A 25,501-nucleotide genomic window follows, 5' to 3' on the forward strand; every position below is an offset into this window, starting at 1 on the left:
CCATTTCAGGTTCTTTTTTTTCAAAGAAATATCCTTTAGTTCTTTCAGCAAATTTGTGTGGGTGGTAAACTTAGTCCGTATATGTATGACTTTTTTTTTTTTTAATTTTACTGTCAGTTGAAGTGACTTTTGTTGGGAACAGAATTCTAGGATCCCTCACTGTCCTTTGAAGACACTGCAGCATTTCTTTCTGGTATTTGTTGCTGTTGACAGCCTCTGTCATTCTTTAATTCCTTTGTAGAAAAAAGCTTTCGAGATTTTCTTTATGACTCATGCTTGACAATTTCACTGCTCTGTGTCTAGAGGTGGACTTATTTTTACTGACTTGTCTATAGCCCAAGATTCATGTTATCCCTTAATTCTTCAAAATTCTCAAGACATTCCTCTGAATATCGCTTCTCTGAATATATCTATTTAGACCTATTTTATAAAAGTCCTTTTAGATAGATGTTGGAACACTTCGATTTATGTCCTTAACTTTTCCATCATGCTTAGGGTCAAAAAAAAAATTTTTTTTTAACATTGCCTTGTTTTGGGGGTAAAATTCTCAGTAAGATCTCTCAGTTCATATATTCTTCCACTAAAGAACTTTCTCAACATAGCCAAAACAAGAATCTGGGAATTATCCTAGATATATTTTTTCCTTCTTCCTTGACAACCATCAGGGCAATGAGTTCTATCCATCAGACATCCATTCACATTGGCTTCCTAAAATAGCTTTCTAACTTGTCTCCTTTTATTCAGTCCTTCATCCATAGACTTAAATATTACTATGTTACTCCCATCTATTTACATGCTTGTCTCCCTAGAGTGTTCAGTAATACAGACTTCTCAGTTTGGCCTACAAGGCCTGGGATAACCAGATCCATAGATAACCCTAGAACCCCATTTCATTTCTGATAAATACCCTACAAGTGAACCATACCAACCTATCTACTTGGATGCTGCTGCTGCTGCTAAGTCACTTCAGTCGTGTCCGACTCTGTACAACCCCATAAACAGCAGCCCACCAGGCTCCCCTGTCCCTGGGATTCTCCAGGCAAGAACACTGGAGTGGGTTGCCATTTCCTTCTCCAATGCAGGAAAGTGAAAAGTCAAAGTGAAGTCACTCAGTCATGTCCGACTCCTAGCGACCCCATGGACTACAGCCTACCAGGCTGCTCCGTCCATGGGATTTTCCAGGCAAGAGTACTGGAGTGGGGTGCCATTGCCTTCTCCAATCTACTTGGATAATGTCCCTATCTACTAGGATCTACTATGGTCTTTCATATTTCTAGGACATTGCATCTTTTGTCTTTTAATTGCCTTTGCTTCCTCATTTATGTGGATGATGTAAGTAACACTTTCCTCTGAGAAACACCCTTCTCCTGAAGTTACAATCACTCCCTTTCAACCTCTAAGCTTTGCATTCCTTTATACTCTATCTCTGGGGGTCTACACTTATTTGTATTGCAGCGCTCGTTGTCTTGTCTCCTTTATCCATTCAACTATGAGCTTCTTGTGGGTATTGTCAGTGCATCGAACATGTGGCTGAATCATAAATGTGCATTAATCAAATGAGTAAGTAAATGGAAAGGAATACACTGAATACTTCCTGGTGACGTGAAAGGTTAAAAAAATAAGAAAAAAAATTTAAATTAACCTGGCAGTTCAAATTTTATTTAATTTTGGTAAAGGAATAAGAACACAAGGAAGAAAATAAACAGTGTTAAAATCTCATCATATTCATTTAATGATAAGTGTGAAGACATTTTCCCCCATTGAAATGTTGCACCATAGGGAATAAAATTCAAGAAGTTTATATAACAAGTCAACTAGTTTCATCTAGTTTATAAAGTGCAACAGTTTCTAGGTGGCAAAATTTTAAAGAATGAATATATATGTGTATATATATGTATGTCTCATATATTTGTATTTATATATACATGCTTAAATGGCTCAGTGAGTAAAGAACCTGCCTGCGATGCAGGAGATGCAGGTTTCATTCCTAGGTCAGGAAGATCCCCTAGAGTAGGAAACGGCAACCCACTCCAGTGTTTTTGCCTGGAAAATCCCATGGACAGAGGAGCCTGGCAGGCTACAGTCCACATGGTCTCAAAGAGTCAGACATAATCGACCATCAGCACATTTCAGTTCAGTTCAGTTCAGTTGCTCAGTCGTGTCCGACTCTTTGCGACCCCATGAACCGCAGCATGCCAGGCCTCCCTGTCCATCACCAACTCCCAGAGTCCACCCAAACCCATGTCCACTGAATCAGTGATGCCACCCAACCATCTTATCCTCTGTCGTCCCCTTCTCCTCCTGCCTTCAATCCTTCCCAGCATCAGGGTTATTTCAAATGAGTCAGCTCTTCGCATCAGGTGGCCAAAGTTTTGGAGCTTCAGCTTTAACATCAGTCCTTCCAATCACAATACATGCTTAAATAAGGAACAGCATCAACCTCTTCTTTGAGTGTATTCTAACATGCCCAGATACGAGGTGGCCACTGCATTCTGTACCTTACAAACACATAAGCGTCTCTAAATAAACCACCTACTGGCTGAATAGTAATAATATGGCCAATATTCCTTATATGGTCTCTGGAATGAGGTATGAAATGGTGTTAACAAGAAGAGTCTGAGTGTGCCGGCTTATTCCTACTGATTAAGCATAATTCTATTCTGTGTTTACCATAATTAAAAATACAGAGCACAACACTGAAAGACAGTTATAAACCATTCAGTGGCTTATAAACTACAAACGTTTTAACTTTCCACTTAGACCATGCCAAATTACACAGTTAAAAGTTGTTTAAGTTATAGTTGAAAGGGGTTTACTTGTTAAGCGTGAGGGGCTTATCGTGGTGATTACCGCAAAAAAATGATCACAATTGGCCAAGGAAGGAAATAAAAGGGCCTGTTAGTATGTTGCCCTACTTGCAAGGTATAATGAAAATAATGGGAGGTTAATGGCACCTTGATTATTGCAGATCATACTAATCAATGGGTACAAGGATGCCAGGAGGCAGGGCTTGCCAGTTAGTGCTCATTTGTTAGATGAAAGGCAGGTCATGTTTCATGACAACCATCACGTTGAGAGTAGGTTGGAAAACACCTACTACCACATATCATGATACCAATCCATTTTGGAAACCATACAACATATTTTACTCTCTGATAAACTTGATAAAATAGGAAGAAAACTATAAAAACATAGAAAAGTAGTGGATGAGACTCAAGAGAAACTTACATAAAAACTGGAAAACGTCTGATCTTACTATGAACCTATTCTCTGTAACCAAACACACATTTTCTGGAATTTATTTTCCAACTCTGAAGAAGGCATTTCTGAACATCTGCGATATAAGCTAGGATAATTTTAAAGCTGTAATGTTGTAATGATTATTAGCTATTGGCTAGTGCTCAGAATTTTATTGAACTCATTAATCTAAGAAAAATAAATACAATTATAACGGTACTAATAAACGCTGGCTATATTTTTATTTGGTGGTTTTTCCCTTGTGTTTTTCAGAAAATAACCACTACCAGGATGAGGCAAGACAAACAGGCACGTCTGTGCTGTGTATGCCTGTCTAACCAATTCCCTGCTCAAGAGAGCTCCAGGCAGGGACCAGATATGTGGGAAAAGGACACAGATGTCGATCTCTGAAACTCAGTCAACCACACTTTGACAAAATTTCCCTACACCTAAGAAATGTTAACCTATAGCTTGAAGCTGTTGTTTAAAAATATTGCAAGATGCTGGAGAAAATGGAAATACATAATATGGTACCATACCATCAATACTTAGCCACATGGAATTACCTCATGCAATTCATATATACACACACACTTATATATGAATTTAAATATAGATGATTTCCTATGTAACATTTTCAGATCATGACCTTGACAAAAAAAAATGATTTAAATTTTCAATGTACCTGATTTGAAAAAATATGAAACTGGGTTTTTCAATATTGACAAACTCTCTACATAACTAAGGCATACTTTTTAAATGATCAAAACCCAAGTATGGCAAAAGTTTAAAAAGTTTTGATTTTGTTCAAGGCTTTGTCACTAGTAAGCTGTGACCTTATTAAGAAACAGAGAAAGGTATGAGTCTCGGTTTTCTTATCTATAAAAGACAGGCTATAATATCTATACACTAGTTACACTGTAAGACTTAAAGATGATGTATGTAAAGTGCAAAGAACATATAAGCATTCAATAAAGGTTAATTATTGAAATGATTTTTAATAAATATATTTATAAGATTTATTACCTACTTTGCCACCTACTTCAGACAGACCATAATTTAGCCTTTCCTTCATCACTAATGGTCATTATTTCAAAAGCAATTATTATGCTGTAATAAAGTATTACCTCCAAGGACTAAAGAGCTGTGTAAGCCTATTTACTCCATTCCCAACAGACCTCGCTGTGATTTTTCAAGTTTCTCTTTTAATAATAATTTTGACACCTCCTTTCTTAGCTGCCACTCTTTTGCCCTTAGTCTACCTACAGTGAAAGGGAAATTCCTAATTTGGGAGGGGGGGGCGGGGTTTGGAGGGTGAGAATCTCAGAGGGTTTCAAGCATTTGTAAACAGGTACTGCAATATTAGGAATTTCTTTTCCTAAGGAAAACTACAGGAAGTGAAATGCTACACAATTTTTATGGCTATTAGGAATACATAAAAATCTACTGAGATAACATTTCAGGGGGCATGAGTTATAAAAATTGAGAAATATCCCTCTCCTATATTTTTCTTTTTGCCATTTTCATTCACTACTTCCTCTCGAGGCACAGCAGGATATTCACAAAGGATGTAAGAAGTACATCTAAAGTAAGAGTTAAAAGGCTTTCTCTTTCAGAAAAGGAGAAGTCAGGTCCTCTCTTATAAGTAATTCATAGTATATTTCATGCATGCAATGCATGTTTTACATGCTATGCTGTTTGTGCGTGCGGGCGTGTGTATGCACCTCACAGCCTATGATTCAGTAAAGCTCCACCATTGTTCACCTTTTTCCTTATCTGGAATGCTTCTGCCTCCTCCGAGAAGCAAAGCCTTACGTTTGCACCTCAAATGCGACACACTCTACTTTCATTGTAACATACAACTTCCTCCAGGGTCAAATTCATGTTCTTTGGTGGGGGGGAGTTCCACCTTCGGTCTCTAGAAGGTTTCCTTTGTTTTAATGGGCTCTGTATTTACAGAGGACTAATTGAAAACATCCATACCTGACAAAGGTCAGGTGACAAAGGTCACACCAGAGATGATTAGGGAGTCCTGGGCTTTAGCACAGATGAGACAAAAATGAAATCATGAAATTGACAACTCCTTCTAAACGCAGATTTGAAGCAGTTCAGCAGACCTGTTATAGATTTGTGCGTGGGTTTGCTTAATATACCTTTAAGATTAGAGATTGGTGGAAGGAAACGAAATCTTTGTTTTATGGCTACAACAAATGGGCCCACCACAGTAAAAATGTCATTTATTCTTTCTCACAAAGAGACCTTTGCGGCATAGTGCAAATAAAAGCAGCATTTTTCCTTCTACTTAAGGTTTGTTAGGTGAAATTTATGTTTTTAAAATGCATTGCAAACACCAAAAACTGATTGTACTCTTATCAGCTTTTAAATCAAAACAGCTTGCTATCTGGTAAGGACAGGAGAACTGGTCGATTTATTTCATAAAACTTTATGTACAAAGAGACAGTGTCTATGAACTTAATGGAGAGAATATAGAGTCTGGAGGGGTAATTTTTATTAGAATTTATAGTGGGATTATCCATACTCCACAGTTTTCAGATTTTATTGAGATTTTATGGTACTGTGATGCTGACAGTCAACTGCAGTGGGACAGGAGGTATAATTTGTTTCACCCTGACTGGGAAGTGAAATTGGCATTACTATTATATAAGAAACCTCACAGACGCTATTAATTGCCCAGATCCAATCAAAGCCATTATTTCTCCCAGTTTCACAGGTAAAATATTTTACCTGGGCATAAAAGAATAATAAGAACTGGCTGTAACTCTCATGCAACGCTATCTTTTCATTAAGACTGTTCAGAAGCCATAAGAATATTTCTCACCCACAGGGAGTTCAGCTCCAGAAACTATTAAAATCTAAATCACATCAAGCATCTGTAATGTACCACCAAATATTATTCTTCAGTATTAAGTACAGTGAAAAAAAACAAAAACTTGGGAAAGAGCAGAAACAATATACTCAGAAGCACCAGGGATTACAGATGGCCCAGTGACACAAAAGAACAGCTCTGGGAAAGATACTCATTCATTCTGCAAACATTTATTGTTAACTGTGTGCCAGACACTGGATCAGGCGGAAGGCCATGATACAGATATCACTGTAACTTTATATTATATATATATATAATATACTTGAGCCAAATATATTGAGTAAAGAGAATATATTTTGTATATACATGTATATCTATGGGCTTCCCAGGTGGTGCTAGTGGTCAGGAACCCGACTGCCGTTGCAGGAGACGCAGAGGAGTTGGGAGACTCAGGTTCGATCCCTGGGTTGGGCAGATCCCCTGGAGAAGGGCATGGCAACCCACTCCAGTATTCTTGCCTGGAGAATCCCATGGACAGAAGAGCCTGGCGGGCCACAGTCCATAGGGGGTTGCAAAAAGTTGGACACAACTGAAGTATGCACATGCATGTATTATCTATGACATACATTGTATTACAATTTGGTGGGTGTGTGCCTTTCTAGAAAAGAAGGCATCTGAACCAGGTCTTTTAACAGAGAAGAAATAGCCATCCAGGAAAAGGAAACGACAAGGCTAGAGGGAGAGTTATCATCACAGAGAGACAGAAAAGATGGCTGAGACATGACACATATTTAGTGCAATGGCAACAGCCTGGTGGGGAGGGGTGGCAGGGGCGGGGTGGTGGGAGTCAGGCTCTGGGGATGTGAGGAACCCATGTTGTTGCTTCTTCTACTTCACCCTACAAAGGGAGGTTGCTTTATGGTTAGGGTTTAGGACTGGAGACCAGCACTGGCCATAGCATTCTAATGGAGCATCTCATATAGAACACCGCACCTACAGGAATGAATTCCTTAGTTCATTCATCTCTTCATTCAGTAAGTATTTATTGAACATGTACTAGTGTCAGGCACAATGCAATGTGTTGAGAAAATCATAGCTAATGAGGTCCAGGTAGATTTCTGGAGATGCCAGCCTATTTTATTCTATGAGTATTTATAATAATACATGCCACATTATGCTTCCCTGGTGGCTTAGCAGTAAAGAATCCACCTGCCAGGCAGGAGCCACGGGTTTGATCCCTCATCTGGGAAGATCCCCTGGAGGACAGCATGGAAACCCACTCCAGTTCTTGCTTGGAAAATCCCATGGACAGAGAAGCCTAGCAGGCTACAGTCCATGGGATCACAGAGTCAGACCTGACTGAAGTGACGCAGCACGCATGCGCATGTCACATTACAGGAGCAGCTACAGTTTTTGTCAACAGAGAAGTTTATTCCATAGGTCACCCAGTCTCACTAGGTCTTCCTCTCACTGAGAAAGTGAGAAATCCATACACCATGGGAATATCTTTCAATTTTACTGTTGCTATTGAGCTTTTCCTAAGTCCCTAGCTATCAATAAGGCAGTTCTCTGATGAATTCTCTAAGGGCTACTCCCACTTACCAGTTTTACCAAATTCTCCTATTTCCTGTCTTCCTACAGTCCTGCTGTCTCACTTTTTATTTTTTCTCTGTGACATTCAATAAAACTCAATAGTTCACAAGTTGCCATATACCTGCTTCCACTAACTTAACAAACATTACCCATAGTTACAAAGCAACTAATCATAGATACATAGAAAGTAGCATTTTGTTTCTACTAAACAGAAGTCACATACAAATGTGCAGGATGGAAAGCAGGACAAGGGGGTAGAAGTGATACATCTTAAAACCAAGTAGATAAGTTAGGTTTCAAATTCATGTCCAAGTTTTACTTTAAAAGGGCATATTCACTGCACTCCCTGACAGCCCTCAACTAGTTTGTTAAATCTGAGAGCAATAATAGAATAAATTAGAAGACTACATATGAGTTCCTCCAACAACTCTTTCAGTTCACATTATTTTAAAATTCCACCACTAGATGGCAGTACAAAGGCTATCATTTTCAACATAGGTTTCTTAGTTCCGTAATAAATACAGCACGTATTGATGAAAGTGAAACAGGAGAGTGAAAAAGTTGGCTTAAAGCTCAACATTCAGAAAATGAAGATCATGGCATCTTGTCCCATCACTTCATGGCAAATAGATGGGGAAACAGTGGAAACAGCGTCAGACTTTATTTTTGGGGGCTCCCAAAACACTGCAGATGGTGACTGTAGCCATGAAATTAAAAGATGCTTACTCCTCGGAAGAAAAGCTCTGACCAATCTAGATAGCATACTGAAGAGCAGAGACATTACTTTGCCAACAAGGGTCTGTCTAGTCAAGGCTATGGTTTTTCCTGTGGTCATGTATGGATGTGAGAGTTGGACTGTGAAGAAAGCTGAGCGCCGAAGAATTGATGCTTTTGAACTGTGGTGTTGGAGAAGACTCCTGAGAATCACTTGGACTGCAAGGAGATCCAACCAGTCCATTTTGAAGGAGATCAGCCCTGGGTGTTCTTTGGAGGGAATGATGCTAAAGCTGAACCTCTAGTACTTTGGCCACCTCATGTGAAGAGTTGACTCATTGGAAAAGACTTTGATGCTGAGACGGATTGGAGGCAGGAGGAAAGGGGACGACAGAGGATGAGATGGCTGGATGGCATCACTGACTCGATGGACATGAGTCTGGGTGAACTCTGGGAGTTGGTGATGGACAGGGAGGCCTGGTGTGCAGCGATTCATAGGGTCGCAAAGAGTCGGACACAACTGAGTGACTGAACTGAACTGAACTGATGGGATAGGTGATTTGGTTAGATATAGAAGATAAAGAAGAATCAAGATTCAAGAAAAGGTAGAATAGTGAAGCATGGAGGGAGAGAGAAATATATCTAGGAGAAAAAAAAAAGATAAAAGGGTAGGGAATTGGAAGAGTGAGAAAGCAGAGAAAACAAACTGGAATCAAGATGGGTATTTGAGCAGGAGATGGAGAAGAACTCCATGTAGTCTCATTCAAACTTTCTAAATAGAAACTATAGGAAGAAATACATATTTCAATATGACTCAGTACACAGATACTATATAGACACACACCATACTGCATTTGATGCAAGTAAGTCGCTTACTAAACAAAAGTTACATGATGCAACACTTCTGTGGGTGATACTCTCATATTTCTTAATCAAATCTATCCTATTTAATTCCTTTAAAATGTTGATGATGAGCTAGTATACTGATACAAAGATTCACCAACAGGAAAAGGACTCACAGTATGAACAATATTATTTTAGTGTATTGCAAACTACAGCTGACTTTTAAGAGAAGTTGTTCTAAAAATCACCACACTGAAATTCCTGGCCATATAATTGGTCCATAAAACATTTGTTGAAAAAATTAACTAATCACAGAAGAAAAACGAAGGTGAAGCTGCCTGGTCATAAAAAACACATATACAATTGGCTAATGATCAAAGTTGCATTTCCCCCATGTAAAAGGGGCTGGAGGGAAGATCGAGTATGTGATTACCACTCTGTAAATTGGTAGCTCTTCTTTTATTTATTAGATAGACAAATATCAATCTGTTCTTTTCTAAAAAACCCAAAGTGGAAGAACAACCGTTAATCAAACTCTCCATTAACAATGGAAAACAGGCAGAGAGAAGGGGCTGAGAAAATAGTAACAGAGCTTGGAGTAGAGAAAGAATTATTGTTGATGGAGTAAAAAAAATTGGAAAAATAAAAACCACCACCAGAGAGTTGTAAATAATTAAAAAGCCAATTTAAAACAGTGCTGGCAAAGATTCTAAGACCAAGTTTCCCTTTAGGATCTTACATTCTTTCTTCTTTCATTTGTTCCCTCCAGGTCTTAAGAGTCACTGGGTAAAATGTCCAATTGCAAAAAAGTATCTATATCTATTTAGATATATCTAGATATATAAAGTGGAGAAGGCAATGGCACCCCACTCCAGTACTCTTGCCTGGAGAATCCCATGGACGGAGGAGCCTGGTAGGCTGCACTCCATGGGATCGCTACGAGTCGGACATGACTGAGTGACTTCACTTTACCTACAGCTCTATCGGAGAAGGCAATGGCACCCCACTCCAGTACTCTTGCCTGGAAAATCCCATGGACGGAGGAGCCTGGTGGGCTGCAGTCCATGGGGTCGCTAGGAGTCGGACATGACTGAGCGACTTCACTTTCACTTTTCACTTTGAGGCATTGGAGAAGGAAATGGCAACCCACTCCAGTGTTCTTGCCTGGAGAATCCCAGGGACGGGGGAGCCTGGTGGGCTGCCGTCTGTGGGGTTGCACAGAGTTGGACACGACTGAAGTGACTTAGCAGCAGCAGCATACAGCTCTATAGTTATCTATAAACATATAGATATATCCGTCCAATACTCAAATGCTTCTTGCAATCAGTATATATATCCAAGCATCATCAAAATAATCCTATAAATATCTGCAATCTAATATGTAAAATAAGAATTTCCTTGTAGTATAACAGCACCTGTACTATTTGAAATTAGAAGTTTCACATTTAAGTAGAACATTGCTTCAGGAGAGAAAAAATTTGTTCTTCAAAATGAAACTACAGAGGAAAGGAAAGATTTATTTCCAGATTCAACATGTTAAATATAATCAGAGAAAATATTTCAGGTGCGGTAAAAAATGAATATAGAGACTTTCTTAGACTAAATACTAGTAATACATCACATTTAAGCATCTATCTACTCAAACATAAATTAGACCGTTTTATCTTAGAAGGAACTTGACCTAACAAATTGTAACAGAATGAACACAAAGTCCACTCTGGTAACCCCTTGCTTTAGCTACTTCATCTTTTGAATGGATTTCTCCTGTCTCTATCTTTCCTTCCTTACACAGTATCTATCTCTGAATGGAGTATCACCTCTCCCCTCTGCTGGTCATATTTTTTTCTCTTCTTTTCCAGTTTGTACTTCGATTTACTGTTTAAATGTGTGAGGGCAAAGCCAAACTCACACCTTGACATTTTACAGTTTACAAGGACTTTACACAGAGTTTTTTCTTTTCTGCTAATAATCTCTTAGAACAATACATATAGTTTCTGTCACCTCTCTTGAGCCAATTGTCAAATTTTAGACCTAACCCAATCTATGCCCTGGTGGCTCAGACAATAAAAGAATCTGTCTGCAGTACAGGAGATCCAGGTTCAATCCCTGGGCTGGGAAGATCCCTTGGAGAAGGGGATGGCAACCCACTCCAGTATTCTTGCTGGGAAAATCCCATAGACAGAGGAGTCTGGTGGGCTACAGTCCGTGGGGTCACAGAGAGTCAGACATGACTGAGCAACTAACAATCTATGCCAGATGAAACAGAGAAGTCAATGAACTGTAGATATTTCAGGTAAACAAGAGCGTAAGAAGCCACTTTTTTAGATGGAATCCATTCAACTTCCTATGTGTGCCCAGAAATGAGAAAAATACAGATAGGTTTCTACTCCTTGTTAAAATCAGGTAAAAACAAATGACCAACATAGCCATATAAAATATTCTGTCCTCTAATTTAAAAGTCAGTTTTTCATAAATATTAGCTGTTTTTCTCACTATTAAACAAGTTACTGTCTGTTTTATAATGACAGTACTGAAACACTCACAACCTTTCAAAGTCTACAATTAAGAAAAATAAGCCAAAGTGAGCAACCATCCAGTCCTGCTTCCCAATAAGCAACACTGAAAATTAACAGTAAAAGATTAAGTAATTAGAAGGTTTGTTAATCAAAATCAGATTAAAACTAGGAGCCTATATCTAGTAGTTATCATAATTAAACATAAGAAGAAGAATACATTTACCAAAGGAAGCTGGGGTAGTTCAATCAAGAAGCCAAGACAACCATATACAGGAGTGTATGTCAGCTGCCCCGGACTATTCTGGTTATATGGGTGGATGCCACTGGGATTCCATTGAATGGTGAACTAAAAGAGGACAGTCATATGTGAGGCAGCCAGGAGAAGCGAGTCTGTGACAAAAGGAACCAGGACCTGAAATAAGACATCATGAACATCAGCAAGTGGGAAAGTCGAGAGCAGAACACTGGTGAAACAGAAAGATCTGAAATGGGGAGTTTCGTGGGAGTAAAACCCCAGTTGCCCTCAATGGTCGGGAGCTACAGTCATAACCTCCAACCAGCTCTGCAGCAACTGCTAAGATGACCAGATTCCCTTTCACAAGTATAAATGGCCCGGGACTAAAAATACACTGTGGCTTCTTCCTGTGGGCTGATGAGAAAAGCAGCAGCCTGTAGGAAGAAATGGGGTGTGATGATTTCAGACGTGCCCACAGCCACAGCCCTCTGAAATTCCTGAACCAGTGTTATGGGAGTAGGTATGGTTTTGAAGGATTTGCCATTTCATCTAAAAATAATAGAAAAATAACACTTTTAAAAAAAAATTAATGGAGATGATCAAAGAAATGACATGGCCATATGGGGCTGCTAGTTTCTTAACAGCAGTTACAACAGGCTCTAGTCAGATATTTCGGGGTTAAAGTACTTTAAACTCAAAGATCTTATCCTACAAATGTCTGAAGTCAGGAATAATGCGCTTATGACCAATGATACGTTATTAGTCAAGTATGACACTATTATAATAAAAGTCTTGATGCAATAAATACGTTCTGTAAAAATTCTGGTAGGCTGGGCTCTTGGGATTGCATTTTCAAGACAGAGAATGTGGCTGCATAGGAAACAGGCTGAGTTCTTTCTACTAGGCATTTTTCCACTTTTATAGTCATGGAAACATCTGTTGAGTCTGGGTGGCTAAGAAGAAGACAACATGGGGAACGGAGGAGAAGACATCCAAAAGACCATCTATATAAAGCAATGAAGAAGGACAGGACAGCAGTCAAGGAAGAAAACTAGGCAACAGTGTTACGTAGCTGGCTTTTCACTTCTGGCTGTTCCAAAGCCAACATCAACTACTCCTTTGTTCAAGCCTCATTCCTTGGCATCAAGGTTATATTATGTTCCTCTAGCTACAAGGGGAAAGGGCCAGCTCAGGTACAGGAGGGAGAAAATAAATCCACTGTCTTTTTTTAGATCTTTAGTTGGTTACGGCCTTGTCCTTTTAAGTATTTTGCATTTCTAAAATGTACACATCTATACATATTCAATTATAAAAATGTCTTTAAACAACAGTTACAAATTGTTTAGGGATTATCTTTTTTAAATTATTCTGTATGTTCCAGTATGTGATGAATGAGAAATGTTTGATCTTATATTCATATTAATGCTGGTATCATTTTTACAATTCTCAGTGGAACCTACATTTTACTGAACTTTTAATCTGTTTGCTTTTCATTGTCAATCTTAGACCATTATCTGCTGTTTTCTGCATTTTCTTTCCTTTACCATTATGCATCTTTTCCCCCAAAACCTGTGTTAATCTAATAAATTGACTTCAGAATTCAGGTTAATTACTGCAAGGTGCAGGTTACTTCTGCAAAATAATATAAGCAACTAATGTGTAATGAACAACTTTGCTTCTGTAATTCTTCCTTCTCTAGAATTACCCATTTTCAACTATCTACTGGATTATTCTTGACAGAATACAAATATGCTATACTTTCTGTCTCTTTTAAATTGCTCCCTTGAGAGCATAAATTTCTCTTCAGCTATCATGCCATTTCTCCAAAACTCTTTCAGCAAAACTTGGCCAAAGAGCCTTCTAGACTCCTGGGCTACCCTGCCTCACCTCCCAGTACAACATGAACTCACTTTGGTCTGTCCCTTGTCCCCAGTCCTCCACTGACATGGTGTCACCAATGAACCCATCCTTCCCCAAATGCTCCCTTAGTCCTTATTTTATTTGGCCCCTTAGAAGCTTTTGATAATCTGAGAACTCCTTCTTCACTTATATTCTCTTAAATACCCTTTCTTTTACCTTAATAGCGGATCAAAAGGAAGGAAAGGAGAATCCTAAACATGTCTATTGGAGCAATAAGCCAATAACAATTTTGCTTGTGATTTTTTTTTTTTACCTTCTATGATTTCTGCTGCTAATTATCTGTGAAAACTAATGAAAATCTCCTGAGAAATCTACCAAAAACTTTCCCAGGCTCAACTGAAATTCTGTTACAAGGTCAAATAACCCCGTTAGGGTCTTGTTTATAAACAACATGTCTCAGGTCCCGTGGAGAACCTTCTAGCTCTCAGCACTGTCACTTGGGGGGCTTAATGCTACTCTGTCCTTGTGGTATCAAGCAGAAAAAAGCGTCCCTCTGGAGACCTTCTCTTACAGCATCCCTCTCATAGCTCTAGTCTACACTGTATTAACTGCACCTTTGAGAACATCATGCTATTTTCTTCATATTACATCTTATCAAAACCCAGCTGAGTTCTGTCAGTGCCCTGGGTTAGCTAATGACTTGCCATTCCTTTAAGACCATATTCTGTAAATATTTGGATGGGCTGGAGTTCTCTTCTCATTAGAATATTTCTACACGCTCTTCTGTTGTTAGCCAAACATACCCATGCAAAGTTCCATCCTACCACAACTCCAAAACCCCAAACACCCGCTTCTGAGCATCACAACAAAAACATTTGTTCCAACCTCATGTAACACTCTACATGAAAATACTTAGGTCAAACACAGCTTTGTCCATCTACGGCTATAATTAACCTCTCTCCCATAGGCACATCCATGGCTAGTCTACGTTTTAACTCTGTCCACAGCTATCAGTTAATTATACAACATTTTTGTTTGATGGCAAGATCTCCTAGTAGACTGTAAGCACTTAGATAAAAACAGCATCTGTTTTGCTCAACACTATCTCTGGTGCCACTAAAATGCCTAATACATGAGAGATGCTCAATCAATACTTGAATGGACAAACGACTCAATTCATGCTATTTTAGATACAGACGTATGCATTCTTAGTCCCTTATGTAATGTGACATAAGGTAATCTATTTCTTTACTATAGACCAGATATGTTTTACCAACTTTAAAACTAATTAACCAGTACAATCACCCACATTTATGAGTTAGTTTTTATTAGTAGCATTTGAAAATCCAACTCCCCTATTATATTTTCTTTTGCTCACCCATACCAGAAATATAAGTCCTATGTGAGAATGGAAATAGACCTCCTTTTATCACTCAGCCATCTCATCGCTGGCCCAGTGCCCGAGTGCATAGTTGCAGCATAAAGATGTGACGAATTACTGAAATGTCCCTTCCTTTATTCCTTCTGTGAGGTAGGCAGGCCTCCTCCACTACACACTTTTATTATCATCTAATTAATCAAACAATAAAAAAAAAACTTATAAAATGCTATAGCAATATTGTAGAATATGGGGATTATAAAAACAATATAAATTAATAAACATAAAAGTATGGGATTTTCCTTATGATTTCTCATCCTAAACCCTCATTCCTTATAATTTGTTGTTACAACTTTGAGAAGCACTTCTTGAGAACAGTTTATCACTTTTAAATTCAGTAAGTCTTTTTTCCCCCAACTTTCTGTTTTTACAATACAGTGAAAAAATTTCTGAACATTATTGCTTCAGGTATTTGGGGGGGGATGTAATAATGATAAATTATTACCAGTGCTAGACATGTACACATAAACTCTTTATATTTCCAATAATCTTTAAAGATATATCATATTTTATTTGCATTTTATCACTGAAGAAAATGAAGATTAGTGAGATTAAATAACTTTGCCCAGTCCAATGCTGGAAGCGAGGGAACTAGGATTCTAAACTCATGCATCCTTGATCCCAAACTTCATGCTGTTAACGTCTATTTCATATTTAGTGTGCTGATAGTTATATGTTTATTCTTGATATGCAAAAACTGCTGAATACAAACACTGCATGAAACGAACAAAAATACTCATGTAGAGAACAAATTGCAGCATGAGTCTTAATACAGTTCTTCTACAAGGTAAATTTTCCAGAAAATTAAATTTTGGCAGTAAACTTTAAATAAAAGTAATCTCTCTCATAAAATGATAATGGCATATAAAAGAGACATCTGTTTCCTTTATTAATGCACCAAAATTGTTTTTTAAGAAAAGGTCACGAACAGTGTTAAAATCCTTATCAATCACGTCCACAATAAAAGCAATAGCTTTCATAAGTGATATTTCACAAAGATTGGATTCTATGGTATACACATATATAAAATAATGTAATATACAAGGTTATATTTTTCTAATTGCTAATTCTTAAAGTATTTAAAGCACATTTATAAATTATAAATGAAAATAAATATCTAATGTGATCTTTAATTATGTTACTCTTATTCAAATTGATTAGCTCATTTGGATTAGAAATATTAGTAATATCAAAGAAGGTTTGACTCAAGTAAAATCCATGTAGATATTCCCTTCTTTTTTTTCTAGTTCACAAAGATAGTGGTGAGACGAGTTCCTGGCCATTGTCCATAATAGCACCAAAAATACAAAATGGTTGTTAGGTAAGCATAGTACCTGGATCTCAAGTTTGCAGTCTAAATCTCTGACTGTTGTAAGCCATGAGATTTTTCACTTGGTAAAACTGAAAAGGTGCAATTTGTCATGTGCTATGAAGAAACTTATCGGAGATAAAACAGTAACTTGCAAAAGATGCATACACAATTTTGTATGTTTGCAAAAATTCTCCAAGTTCAGGATCAAATATTATTCCTATGCGCTGAATCCTATCTTTTACAAGAACCAAAACAACTAAGTTTACTAGCATTGTACAGAAAGGCAGTGTTTTATGTGTTCATCCATCATATTTTAATTATGAGCTTGGCAGTAATATGGTATTCAAAGCAAAATGTACTACAGCCTAAGTCTTAATCCATCATTATTTCTAGACTCTGAAGCTGAAACACATGCATATGAGTTGATGATTATAGACATTTTACATTTCTATAGAATGGTGGCTTTTTTTTTTAGATCTACAGAAAGGGAAAAATCAACAACATTATGTTATTACAATTCCTTTGACTTAAAAATAGAAGAAAAGACAACTTAGAAGAAGAAAAATAACTTCATGAGCAGCTATCATATATAATTAACTTGATATTATTATATAAACTCATGTAACAAAGGAGAAGGCAATGGCAACCCACTCCAGTACTCTTGCCTGGAAAATCCCATGGACAGAGGGGCCTGGTAGGCTGCAGTCCATGGGGTCGCTAAGAGTCGGGCACGACTGAGCGACTTCACTTTCACTTTTCACTTTCATGCATTGGAGAAGGAAATGGCAACCCACTCCAGTGTTCTTGCCTGGAGAATCCCAGGGACTGCAGAGCCTGGTGGGCTGCTATCTATGGGGTCACACAGAGTTGGACACAACTGAAGCAACTTAGCAGCAGCAGCAGCATGTAAGAAAATATCTTTCTGCTTCTAATCCCCAGAAGGAAATATTAATACTGCATTTTGAATTATTTCTATCATAGAAGCTTCCTGCTATTTAAAATAACAACTCAGACTTATATGAAGATTAGAACTCTAACTACATGATGCATTTCCAGCCAAACACCTAACTTTAGAATTACTCTAATGGCAACTTAATTTACAAATTACTGAAAAGTGAATGAACAGATAACAAGCATTGGAACTTCATGTCATTTTATATTATTGCCAGATAAATAAGTTCCAGTCTGAACAACTGAAGGAAGAAACATCTTGATGTACTTTTTAAATTTTTCATAACTGTTAATCTCTTTGAGGGATTCACAACTCACAAGCAGCGATGCTGACTATATAGACTGTCCTTCCTATGAAGGTAAACATTATTTAGCAAATTTACATATTAGAATTCTGACATCATATGACTTGATACATAAAAATACAGACTGAGTAATTCTGAAACATATACCTATCTGAAAACGAGGTTAGTTTCTACTAAACTGTGCTCTACTCACAGGAGCAGATCAGTTGTTCCTCTGTGTCACTGTGCACAGAACTTCTTAGTTGTAACTTCCTTGCATAACAGTTACTTCTAGTGGCAAAATAAAGCAAGGCTCGCTTGTGTCTCTTACCTTTGCCATGGCTTCTCCCATCCTCCAAAAGTGGTACTACGATAGTGTTGTTCACATTGCCAGGTGACCGCACAGCTGTGTAGACAACAGGCACCGACTGGACCACCACGGGGATGCGGTGAACGTGACTCAGTTTGTTCGACTGTAAATTCATGGGACTTGAAGGCGGAACAGGATGGATAATGTGCAAAAACTGCTGGCCTCCCACACCAGAGGCAGAGGCAACGAGGGGCCCTGGAGTTAATACTGTTGACGAAGATGATGCTGAAGATACCGATGTTATAACAGTAGGGGATGAGGCTGGACGGCTAGAAGACGATGAGGAGGTTGAAGTTGAAGAAGGTGAGGAGGCGGACGCTGTCATGGAAACGGGGGAGGATGAAACGGCTGTAGGGGATGTCCTGGCTTTGTTGATGGACAAGTCCACTGGCTCAGTTTGTGTCTGGAAGTGATCTACAGATAATGAGTCCTCCGGGGGTTCCCCTTTCACATTATTTAGCAACAGGGGAACAGCTTCCATATCGGGGTACTTGTGGACGTTTGGAGACTGTGGGGAGAAAAATGGAACATGTTTATCTCTGTTAATCACATCCTCCACTAGATGTACGATTTATGACTTCCATGTTTATTAATTTTTCTCTTATTGCTGTGGAACATTAATTCACTCTCCAAGTATCTGAGATACTGCTCTGTGACAGTCATCCTAATTAAAGATGAGAGTTCAAAAGTACAAGACAATTGGAAGAGCAACAGACATAGTTGTTAAAATCCAGGGAAATAAGTACACTATGGAGAAGAAAAAAGGCCACAGAAACCTAAAAATGAACAGCAATCTTACATAAAACCTTCTAAAAGACAAGTTCAGAGTATGAAGTATTTTGCTGTTGTTCAGTTGCCCAGTCGTGTCTACATGGACTACAGCATGGGGTCTTCAGTTGTAGTTACACTGTCTTCTTAAGATATTACATATACAACTAAAGTTAAAAACATTCATTTTGTTGGTCTGACCCATCACTACACTTAGGAGTTTCAGTTTCCATTAGTTACAAACTAATGGAAACTTTGATTAGATAACCTTAAATATCTTTTCCAGCTCTAAAATTCTATGATTTCATGATTTTAACCCTTACTCAATACTATTATAGGAGGCCTGGCAACAACATGGGGGAAACTCACTATGACATTTCAGCTTTCATATTTGGAGAAATATCCACCATACCATTCTCATTTTCAGAATTAAAACAGGGCATAAAATTCTCCAACTTCCCACACTCAATTAGGAAAGTATTCAATACAAATCATTTCTAACAATGGGATTATAACTTAGCTCTTAACAATGAAAAAGATTTTATCAAAATAATATAAAGAAATTCCACAACAGACATTTTTAGGAAATAATAATTTTAGGAAAAACTTATTCTATAAATCTTAAATTGCCTATGCTTTTGTTGTTTAAGACAATGATAACAATATTGTCCAAGTTTGTTTTCATTTCTTTCAAGTTTTAATGAGCAAAATTTAATAATAATACTAGGAACATACTAAATACTAAACAACTAAATACTAAATACTAAACAAACATTATTGTTTGTTAACAATAATAATAAAGAATCCAAGATTCCACCTAAACTAATGGGCTCAGTGTGTTATTACTGAGCATAAATATAATTTACTTTTATAGTTATTCACCCATAAATTCAAGAAATATTTATTAAATGCCTATTTCCAAGGCCTAAAATGGCCTCCAAACTAGTATGTGTCTGTCTAGCCTTAACAGCGAGTTACACTATGAGGGATTATTTTTGGATATATATAATCTGACCAGGCTAACAAGGACATTGTTGTTCTATTACATGAAGATCAAAAACTCTTTTTTCAGCTTCATTATAGTATGAGAACAACAATGCCTAAAATTATATTAAATTGGCTCATTTCATTCTTTGATAATAGATTTGGTTCACTATTTCTCTCAAAGTTGAGCGTACAGTTAAAGGAACAAAACATGCTTCTTCAAATCTTTCTTTATAGAATATAAATTATAGCTCCATTCAGAAAATACAATAGTGCATAGGCATTTTATTTAGCGACGAGAAAGGAAAGGAAATAAGCTAAACAATAGTACCAGAACAACTAAAAAGGAAAATGAGCTGAAGTTTTATTTTTTTTTCTAAGTCAACATGGTTACTTACCCGCAAAAAGATAATTAGAAAATATCAAAATGAACCATCCAAAATATATACTGCATAAAATTTTAAATGACAAGATATCATGTGCTGAAATTGAGAAATAAGAACTTAAATATTCTCAGATATTAAGAAACAAAGGAAAACAAAAACAAATGCCATAAACAGAGCAACTTTTATAAAAAGCTATTAGCATTACCTATTCTTCCAATAAGAAGAGTATTTCAATTTGTACCCAGTATTATCATTTAATTTCTTTGTAGAACAAGGTAGGATATTTCTTATTAGTGTGTTATACCCATACAGGAATTCTTTGTTGAAGCTGCTTTCATAAAATATCCAAACTGGTTTGTCATTAAAATTGTAAAATATGTCATTGAGTATATACTATCAAACATGGTTTGCTTTCTAATATAGTCTTGAGATTAACCTCTCTCTTTTACTATATTTAGAGAGCCCCAAAATTCTAATTTTGGAGATAGTGATTAATTTCCATCACAAACCTCTTCCTAACTATACTTGGACACAAAGTTCCAACATATGTTTAAAAACCCAAGTTTGACATATAATTCATCATTGCAGAAAACTCTTCGTAAAGTAAATGAAAGGGTACTTTAGCAGACTATGACAATACAGTTGGTAGATTTGGAGCTTACAGTGCAAATAGATGGTTTCTGAGGCATCAGGCTTCAATGAGCTTTGCAAACTGCTTAGACTTCTGTATATTATGAACACGTCTATACTTTGTAGGTAATATAGCTTAATCTCTCAGTATAACGGATTCATTTTGATATTTGGAGAAACTAATACAGTTATGTAAAGTTTAAAAATAAAATAAAATTAAAAAAAAATAAATAAATAAATTGAATTAAAAAAAAACAAAAACAAAATTTACTCCTTACTGTTTTTTAAAAATAGAAGGAGAATGTTCCTCTGGTAATTCTGTTGTATATACCAGAAAGCTATAGAGATCCAATACTAAGAGCCCCATTTTGTTAGAGTGTGTCCGTTGGTTGTGTCTGACACTTTCGCAAACCCACGGACTGTAGCCCACCAGGCTCCTCTGTCCATGGAATTCTCCAGGCAAGAATACTGGGTTGCCATGCCCTCCTCCAGAGGATCGTCCTGACCCAGGGATGGAGCCAAGGTCACCTGCAGTGCAGGTGAATTCTTTACCATCTGAGTCACCAGGGAAGCCCACTAAGAACCCTGCTGCTGCTGCTGCTGCTGCTGCTGCTAAGTCGCTTCAGTCGTGTCCGACTCTGTGTGACCCCATAGATGGCAGCCCACCAGGCTCTGCCGTCCCTGAGATTCTCCAGGCAAGAACACTGGAGTGGGTTGCCATTGCTTTCTCCTACTAAGAACCCCAGGTGCATTCAAATCCTTGATAACTACATAGCTTTTACATAAGCTCAAACCACAATATAGAAAATGATCCAAAAAATTAGGAAGGATCAACCAAACCTTTGGATGACAAACATATCTTATTTGGGGATGTTAGACACATTATGCATGAATTTAATCATCACAGAGGCACATACTGGTTCCTATTTCACATGTAGCAGGTGAAACACAGCCAGCACATCCAAAAACAATGCTTTATCAGTAGAAAGAGGACAAAACCCTCATCACACCATTCAACTATTTACAGGGTTGACATAATATCGTATTCTCATAGCTCTTACCAATCACTTCTCCTGTGATAATGTGGCCGGTATACCATCCATAATTCCAGCTTCAAGCTGCACACACACACACATAAGACCAGCTGCTGCTGCTGCTAAGTCCCTTTAGTCGTGTCCGACTCTGCGTGACCCCATAGACGGCAGCCCACCAGGCTCCCTGGTCCCTGGGATTCTCCAGGCAAGAATACTGGAGTGGGTTGCCATTTCCTTCTCCAATGCATGAAAGTGGAAAGTGAAAGGGAAGTCGCTCAGTCGTGTCCGACTCTCAGCGACCCCACAGACTGTAGCCCACCAGGCTCCTCTGTCCATGGGATTTTCCAGGCAGGAGTAGTGGAGTGGGGTGCCATTGCCTTCTCTGATAAGACCAGCAATACTATATAAATCAGTTCCCAAACAGTGTATGCGCATTCCTCCTTTTAGGAAAGAGAAAAGACCTGAAAGGTTTGATCCTGAAATTGTTATTAGAAATTCATTTCTTGGATTTTAGAAAGTGCCGGAAATGCACTGACCAAGAGATACGAATTCATAAACACATAACTATAGGGAAGCCATGGGAGAGTAGCCAAGAGAAAGAAAGAAAGCTGGAGAAAGACCAACTGAGAAGTACTGAGAGCAGTTAGAAATGAAAGGATTGGAGAAATCCTACCAGATTTGAGAAAGAGAGATATGGATGGCTATGTTACCAGGAAACAGAATCTAAGAGGCAAAGACACTGAGAAAAAAACAGAAATTACTAAGAAAAGTTTTATGCACAATTAGGAAAAGAAAATTTTGTTAAAAAAAAAAGAACAATGAAAGGATTTCATACTAAAATTTTGCCCTTGGTCTGTAACTACTCAATTCTAGAGACAACACTGATGGGCAACTCTTGCAGCAACATCCACTAAGCACTGCTGATGTTTTTTTGCTTGTTTGTTTTAAATAAAAGCCCATTAAGATCTGTATTTGGGGAAAACATCTAGCTGAATTTTTGCTGCTGATGATCCTGGTGTGGAAAACATGATCAAACACATAAACTACATTCAATATTATCAACAGAAACAGAATTCCTTCTAAAGACATGAAGATAAAAGGGCACCCTGCATTTTATGTCAAAGAGAATGAGAATTACTTTCATTTCCCAAAAAATGATATAATATTTTGGAAGGGGGGTCCACAATAATTTTTTCGCCTCTCATACTTTTAGAAATAAATACATAAAGACACACAAAAGTCTGGTAAATGTAACCATCTACTTCATAAGAAGGTGTGAAAACTGAAAGATAATATACATAGGATTATACTGCTGTGTCATATTGTTTTTTCAAGAGTGGGAAAGCCAGTTTGATTCAAAATAATTCACTCAATAAAGTACAATGCACAATATTCCAGTGAACATACTCCTTTCAGTGAGATGAAGCTTACACGTGAGCTGTTCTAATCAGATCACCCTTTTCCTAAATAAATGTTTTAAACTCTAACTTCAGCTTTAGGTATTTTGTTGATTTCCCAGGCAAAAATACCAGAGTGGACTGCCATTTCCTTCTCTAATGGATCTTTCCAACCCAGGGATCAAACTGAGGTCTCCTGCTTTGTAGGCAGATTCTTTACCAACTGAGCCACCAGGAAAGCCCCACACAGGCACATACATGAAAAACATGTGTCAAACTATCTATCTGTCCATCCACCACTCCATTCATCTATTCATCCAGCCAACCAGTAAGCTAGCAAGAATTTAAATAGATTATGTTTAAGTTTACCTTTATAACTTTTTGAGAAACCACTTCATGGGAGTGTTTAGAAAAGACTGTAGAGTGACTTGCCTAATATATAGTTCATGACTTCATGGTTATAGAGCCTGTTACATGGTTATCACAGAAAGAAAATTTGATTTGGACACAAAAGACTTGAATTCATGACCTGCCCTGTTAATTATTAGCTATACAATCTTGGTATCATCATTAAAAATTCTCCAGGCCTGAGTTTATCCAAGAGTAATATTAAATCCAAACTCATAAAATTGTTGTAAAGACTGAATGAAAGGCATTAAGTGCTTTTAAATAATACTAAGACTATGGGACAGAAACAAATGCGCCTCCTTTTTTAGAACTAAAAATTCCAAACAGAACCTAAAACTATTATTGTAGCTCTCAGAGTGACTTGATTTACAGAACTCAGCATAAGAGATACTCTGATGCAGGGTTGCATAATACAGCCACTGCAGGGGTGCTGTTTGCTAAACCATGTCGAGATATTGTAAGCATTTTTAGGTTCCACGTAAGATTTTAAATACACATTCTCTCTTAACATAGCAGTTCAGTTCAGTCGCTCAGTCATATCCGACTCTTTGCGACCTCATGAATCGCAGCACGCCAGGCCTCCCTGTCCATCAGCAACTCCCGGAGTTCACTCAGATTCACGTCCATCGAGTCAGTGATGCCATCCAGCCATCTCATCTGCTGTCGTCCCCTCCTCCTCCTGTCCCCAATCCCTCCCAGCATCAGAGTCTTTTCCAATGAGTCAACTCTTCGCATGAGGTGGCCAAAGTACTGGAGTTTCAGCTTCAACATCAGTCCCTCCAAAGAAATCCCAGGGCTGATGTCCTTCAGAATGGACTGGCTGGATCTCCTTGCAGTCCAAGGGACTCTCAAGAGCCTTCTCCAACACCACTGTTCAAAAGCATCAATTCTTCAGCGTTCAGCTTTCTTCACAGTCCAACTCTCACATCCATACATGACCACAGGAAAAACCATAGCCTTGACTAGACGGACCTTTGTTGGCAAAGTAATGTCTCTGTTTTTGAATATGCTATCTAGGTTGGTCATAACTTTCCTTCCAAGGAGTAAGCGTTTTAATTTCATGGCTTCAGTCACCATCCGCAGTGATTTTGGAGCCCAGAAAAATAAAGTCTGACACTGTTTCCACTGTTTCCCCTTCTATTTCCCATGAAGTGATGGGACCAGATGCCATGATCTTCGTTTTCTGAATGTTGAGCTTTAAGCCAACTTTTTCACTCTCCTCTTTCACTTTCATCAAGAGGCTTTTTAGTTCCTCTTCACTTTCTGCCGTAAGGGTGGTGTCATCTGCATATCGGAGGTTATTGATATTTCTCCTGGCAATCTTGATTCCAGCTTGTGCTTCTTCCAGTCCAGCGTTTTTCATGATGTACTCTGCATATAAGTTAAATAAGCAGGGTAACAATATACAGCCTTGACGTACTCCTTTTCCTATTGGGGACCAGTTTGGTGTTCCATGTCCAGTTCTAACTGTTGCTTCCTGACCTGCATACAGATTTCTCAAGAGGCAGGTCAGGTGGTCTGGTATTCCCATCTCTTTCAGAATTTCCCACAGTTTATTGTGATCCACACAGTCAAAGGCTTTGGCATAGTCAATAAAGCAGAAATAGATGTTTTTCTGGAACTCTCTTGCTTTTTCCATGATCCAGCAGATGTTGGCAAATTGATCTCTGGTTCCTCTGCCTTTTCTAAAACCAGCTTGAACATCAGGAAGTTC

At 38.0% G+C, this 25,501-nt stretch overlaps 1 protein-coding gene across 11 annotated transcripts in view; it reads right to left on the reverse strand.

The window, feature by feature from the left end:
- Window positions 1-25,501, reverse strand: part of KLF12 (KLF transcription factor 12) — a 534,567-nt gene that overhangs the window by 154,368 nt on the left and 354,698 nt on the right. For 10 of the 11 annotated variants that reach the window (XM_055542650.1, XM_055542645.1, XM_055542653.1 and 7 more), the window contains one exon: window positions 18,142-18,688. In XM_055542650.1, coding sequence (XP_055398625.1) covers window positions 18,142-18,688 — 547 coding nt within the window. Of the gene's footprint in view, window positions 1-18,141; window positions 18,689-22,009; window positions 22,179-25,501 lie in introns of those variants that run through there. The other variant, XM_055542655.1, reaches the window with a different exon arrangement.

This window comes from Bubalus kerabau, chromosome 12 (assembly GCF_029407905.1).
Source record: "Bubalus kerabau isolate K-KA32 ecotype Philippines breed swamp buffalo chromosome 12, PCC_UOA_SB_1v2, whole genome shotgun sequence".
Lineage (NCBI taxonomy): Eukaryota > Metazoa > Chordata > Mammalia > Artiodactyla > Bovidae > Bubalus > Bubalus kerabau.